The following is a 5077-nucleotide window of genomic DNA, read 5'->3' on the forward strand; positions in this document are numbered from 1 at the left end:
TTTTTAAAAATGGGGTTTCCAAATTTAAACACCCGGGGGGTTTAAAGGGCATTACTGAATGTGCTCACAATAAATCAAGCGCCCCAACCCCCCTTTACCCAAAGAATAAACCGTTGGAAAAAGATAACCCGTACTTCGAAAATGTAAACGTCAAGCTGGTAACCGGTTCATTTACAGGAAGTCAACAATGTAATTCATTCTTAGCGTTTAAAAAGTAGCTGTACAACAGTAAAAATAATGTAAGCCTCGATTATTGATATAATACTTACTATATAAATCGGTCCTGGAAATAAAAGGTTTGTCGAAAGTGACAAAAAATAAGTGTTTTTAAGTTTTCCCCGCACAACAATGTTGTAAAGGGGGAATACTGGAATCAACTTGTCCGACCGGCCGTCTTAATATTTAGTATTGAGATAGGGCATGATTAGTAGATGACCCCTATTGATTTTGAGGTCACTAGGTCAAAGGTTTAGGTCACAGGTGCCTTGAAAAAAAAGTGTCCGCCTAATAACTTAAGTCGCCGGGTCAAAAGTCAAGGTCATAGGCGCCTTAGTTCATAAAGCTTGTCCGCTCAATTGCTTTAGAATGCTTTGTTCGACAATCTTCATATTTGGAATTCAGGTTGGTTATGCCTTGTAGATGACCCCTTTTGATTTCGAGGTCAGAGGTCAGGGTCATAGGGGCCTTTAGTTTAAAACGCTTGTCCGCCCAATAACTTAAGAAACCTTCATATTTGGCATGGAGGTTAGTCATGACCATTAAATGACCCTACAGTTTTGGGGTCACTGGCTCAAAGGTCATGGTCACAAGGGCCTTGACGTCAAAACGCTTGTCAGTTCAATAACTTAAAAATTCTTTGACCAACAGTCATCAAATTTTACATTGATGTTAGTCACGACCATTTAGAGGCCCTTTTTTGATTTTCATGTCACTGGATCAAAGGTCAAGGTCACAAGGGCCTTAAGTTTAAAAAGCTTGTCCGTTCAATTATTTAAGAATCTTTTAGTCAACAGTCTTCATATTTGGTACAAAGTTTGGTTATGCCAAGTTGTTTACCCCTATTGATTTTTAGGACACTAGGTCAAAGGTCAAGGTCACAGAGAACATGGGCAAAAAAGTTTGTCCGCCCAATAACATAAGAATCATTTGACCCACAGTCTTTATATTTAATATTGAGGTGAGTCATAATTATTAGATGACCCCTATTTATTTTGAGGTCACTGGATCAAATGTCAAGGTCACATGGGCCTATTCATTTTGAGATCAGCAGATCAAAGGTAAAGGTCACTTTGATCTTTTCCACTAAAAACACGTAGAAAACGTAACTTAGCAATGTACTCAGATTTGGCAGGGAGGTAATCCTTGAGCTCTTAACGACCACTGTTGATTCTGACAAAGTGGGGTATTCATGCCATGACAGTGGCAGTTCTAGTTTATCTTGATTTTGAAGCAATCAATGGATTACTTTGCTACCTTTAATAGATTTGTAAAATTACTTAAATTTATGTATGCAACCCTTAATCTCTGTAGACATTAATCATAAAAGTCAAACCAGACAAATAAATTCAGGAATTCACGTAAAGAGATGTTTAACCGGTTAATTAGTGCTTTTGGCATCTTTTTTTCGTTCAATTGTATGATTCTAAAAAAATATAAGTTTCAATCATTTCAATACGTATTTAGTGTGTAATTTTGTTAATTCTAAGGCAGCCTTGGTTACAACATCAGAAGGTATCAGCTTGTCTAAGTATTTACCTAAATTTAATTCATGAAACAGTTAACTACATGTATACTGTATTTCGGTCTTACCTACGCTTAGAAACTGTAAAAAATTCTGAAATTGTCTATGTAGGTCAATCGTCACTGTAGATTCCTTTGAAGGAAAAACTTTGGGGATTTTACAAACTCGAAGTGTGTGGGTATCTGATTGTTTCTGCAAGAGGGGCATTTACCAGAGTTTTAATAATCTAAAGGTCACATCCGGGGTGGAGAGAAATGGGGCAGAAGCTACAATTTGTTGCATAATTGTATAATTGTTTTGAACGCAAATATTTACTATTAATCATTTTTAAATAGATCAATAAAGTGTTTTGAAAATTACAAGAAATCTAACAAATAATTAGCTCAGAAAAAAAAAAAATGAGTATTGTACAATAGATATTGAAAATTTTAAGAATTTTTTTAGATATCAAAAATGTATCTGTAGCCTTCATGTTTTAATGCAAAATTGATGAATACATGTAGCTCTTTTATCATCATACCCTGTTTATAAACAGAATAAGGTTTTCCCAAATATAGACACAATTTAGGCAATTTCTGTCGACTTACAGCAGTCGGATATCAAGTGCTTGTCAGAAATATAAGATTATGGATGACAATGTACAAGCAATTTATTATTAATGATTTATTTGTCAAAAGTTTAAACTGCACAACTGCGTTTTGTTTTTTCAGAACAAATGCAATGGAACAGGAGCAGACAATCGCATCGTATAACATTTCTTAGATACAGCAATTCTTAACGAAGTCAAGATCTTACTGCCCTCTCACCACTCACCAGTTCCTTCTAAATTGCTGGATATCCTTGTTGATTAGCACTTGAAATCAAATTATTGTCTGCTGTATACGCTTGATGGCGACTTCAAATAAGAAATCGGAAAAAAGGAAAGTAGCATTAGATATATTTTGTGACCCATGTAAGACTGGGGATGAACATAAATTATCTACTGCCGTAAGTTTCTGCCGATACTGCAATGAATATTTGTGTCAGAATTGCCACATTGTTCATAAGCAATTAAAAGCAAAAAAATCTCATTTGGTTAAACTGCAGGATGAAATGCCTTTAGAACGTATGTCAAACACAACAGACACAGATCCGCCAGAAAAATGCCTAGCTCACGAGGATCAAGTGATTGATAATTATTGCGTAACACACGAAGAGCTTTGCTGTCCGCAATGCTTAGCTACAAATCATAAGACCTGTGAAGATGTTCGAAATATTAAAGATTATCTATATACTTTCGACTTTCAACAAGAGGAAAACGAAATAGAATGTAAAACGCGACAACTAGCCGACGAAGTGGATAAAATAATGTACCGTGTCAATTCAAGCCTAAAAGCCGTTGACTTTTACCATAGTAAAGCTCAATCTGAAATGTTAAAAGTGAAACATTCTGCAATTGATCATATAGAAAGTATATATAAAGAACTTGCTAAAGAAGTAAACAGAATGAGAGAAGAAGATTTAGTAAGAATCATGCAGTATAAAAATAAATGCGATGCTATAACATTTGACATGAGAACAACAGGTTCTTACTTAAGCGGAAAGAAGAAATCCAGCGGAAACCAATTATTCTTTGCAATGAAAAATATCGAGGTGAAGATTAAGTCAAATTTACGGGATTTGACGAAAGTAAAATGCATTGAACATTATAATATTACTAGATATCATTTCAAGCCGGATGGTGAACTAGATAACCTGAAGTCTCAACTAAGTAGTTTTGGGTCAATACAATCAGAACCTAATGTAATAAAATCAGCTACAAAAGTTAGAAGTTTGCACGTCAAAGAAGACGACGATGAGGAAAACTGTTGCATAACTGGACTTGCATTATTAGCGCAAACACGTATTGTTTTGGTTGATAATAACAATTTGAAATTAAAACTATTTCATATGGAAGAAGATCAATTAGTGTCAAAAATAAAATATGAATCAGCACCATGGGATGTTACATGTGTTTCCACAACAGTCGAATAGCTGTTTACACTCCCAGACCAGAAAATAGTTGAATTACTATCAATCGACGGTACTTCAAAATTAACTAGAGAACAAGACAATTGTCGTATAACATGCTCAGGCAAATGCTATGGGATTACCAGTTCTAATGATACAGTCATTGTTACTGTCAAGACAGATGATGAGACAAGAAAAGTTGAGCGGTATAAGTTTGATGGTTCATTACTGTTATCGGTTGGTGTCGATGTCAAATATCCGCAATATGTTGTCTGTTATGAGGATGAAGCAAGGACATATATTTCGGATAACACTAGAAATAAATATATTGTAGAATTATCAAGTGATAACTTCACAACGCTTGGTAAATTAGGTTCATGTCGAGATGAAGTAACAGGCATGGCGATAGACAAAACAGGTCTTTTGTACTATTGTGATTCATACTACCATGAAATAGATTTAGTCAATTTAAACAAAGAGCAAGCTGATGGAAGAGAACGACATGAGCTAATTTCGGACAAAGAACCTAACCCAAAATGCTTAGCATTTTGTAATGATACCAAACAACTATTTGTTGGTTTGGATGGAAATGAGATAAAGATATACTCTGTGTTTTAATAAAATGCTTCCAAGGTACCAGTATTTGTCCACTCTAATGATAATTTAACTGGGGTGTTAAGTTAACCTTAACTATTTTGATAGTTAAAGTGGAGTTAAACTAGTATCTCCCCTGTTGTTCATATCGTTGATTCATGATAGGTAATAAAAAAAAAATGATAGCCATGCAGGCGTAATATCTGTAAATGAATTTCAAGTTTTGTTACTTTTGGCTGATGAAACAGTTTTATTTTCATAAACTGTAGACGGGTTGCAAATTTTATTAGGACTAACGACATGCTAATTGTTTAAAATGGAATATATCTTTGAATAGATGTAATAAAACCAAATGATATGTAAATTGAGTAATAGACAAGAACACATTGGTGTATATTATGACATGATAGTACACAAATACTTTTAGTAAATTTTTATTATGTGCTCATTACTGACAAATTTTTAGTGTTCATAAGGCTTTATTCAAACAAGTTTTGAATACTGTTTAGATCAAAATTCTTTGTTTGATACTGTTTCAATTGGTATATGTAAAATCTTTAGTAATTTGATTAACAAAGTCCCGCATTTAAGTTATATCATTTTTTTAAAACAAATTTTGAATATTAAATGCTAGACAACAAATACAACTGTCTAATCAGTCTATGGCTAGCTTGGTGCCTCTTGATATTTCTGCAAGTTTATTTGTTCTCCTTACACATAAATATACATATGTCTTATGTATGATAAGCTGAA

The 5077-nt window shown here is 33.9% G+C and overlaps 1 protein-coding gene across 1 annotated transcript; it reads left to right on the forward strand.

Moving 5' to 3' along the window:
* Window positions 1–2455: 2455 nt before the first annotated feature.
* LOC132735530 (E3 ubiquitin-protein ligase TRIM33-like) lies at window positions 2456–4770 on the forward strand. The gene has a single exon (XM_060722486.1). The coding sequence runs from the start codon at window positions 2630–2632 to the stop codon at window positions 3752–3754; it is 1125 nt and encodes a 374-aa protein (XP_060578469.1). The 5' UTR covers window positions 2456–2629; the 3' UTR covers window positions 3755–4770.
* Window positions 4771–5077: the final 307 nt, after the last annotated feature.

Source organism: Ruditapes philippinarum, unplaced genomic scaffold, assembly GCF_026571515.1.
Source record: "Ruditapes philippinarum isolate M1 unplaced genomic scaffold, ASM2657151v2 ctg10503_1_1_1_1, whole genome shotgun sequence".
Taxonomy (NCBI): domain Eukaryota; kingdom Metazoa; phylum Mollusca; class Bivalvia; order Venerida; family Veneridae; genus Ruditapes; species Ruditapes philippinarum.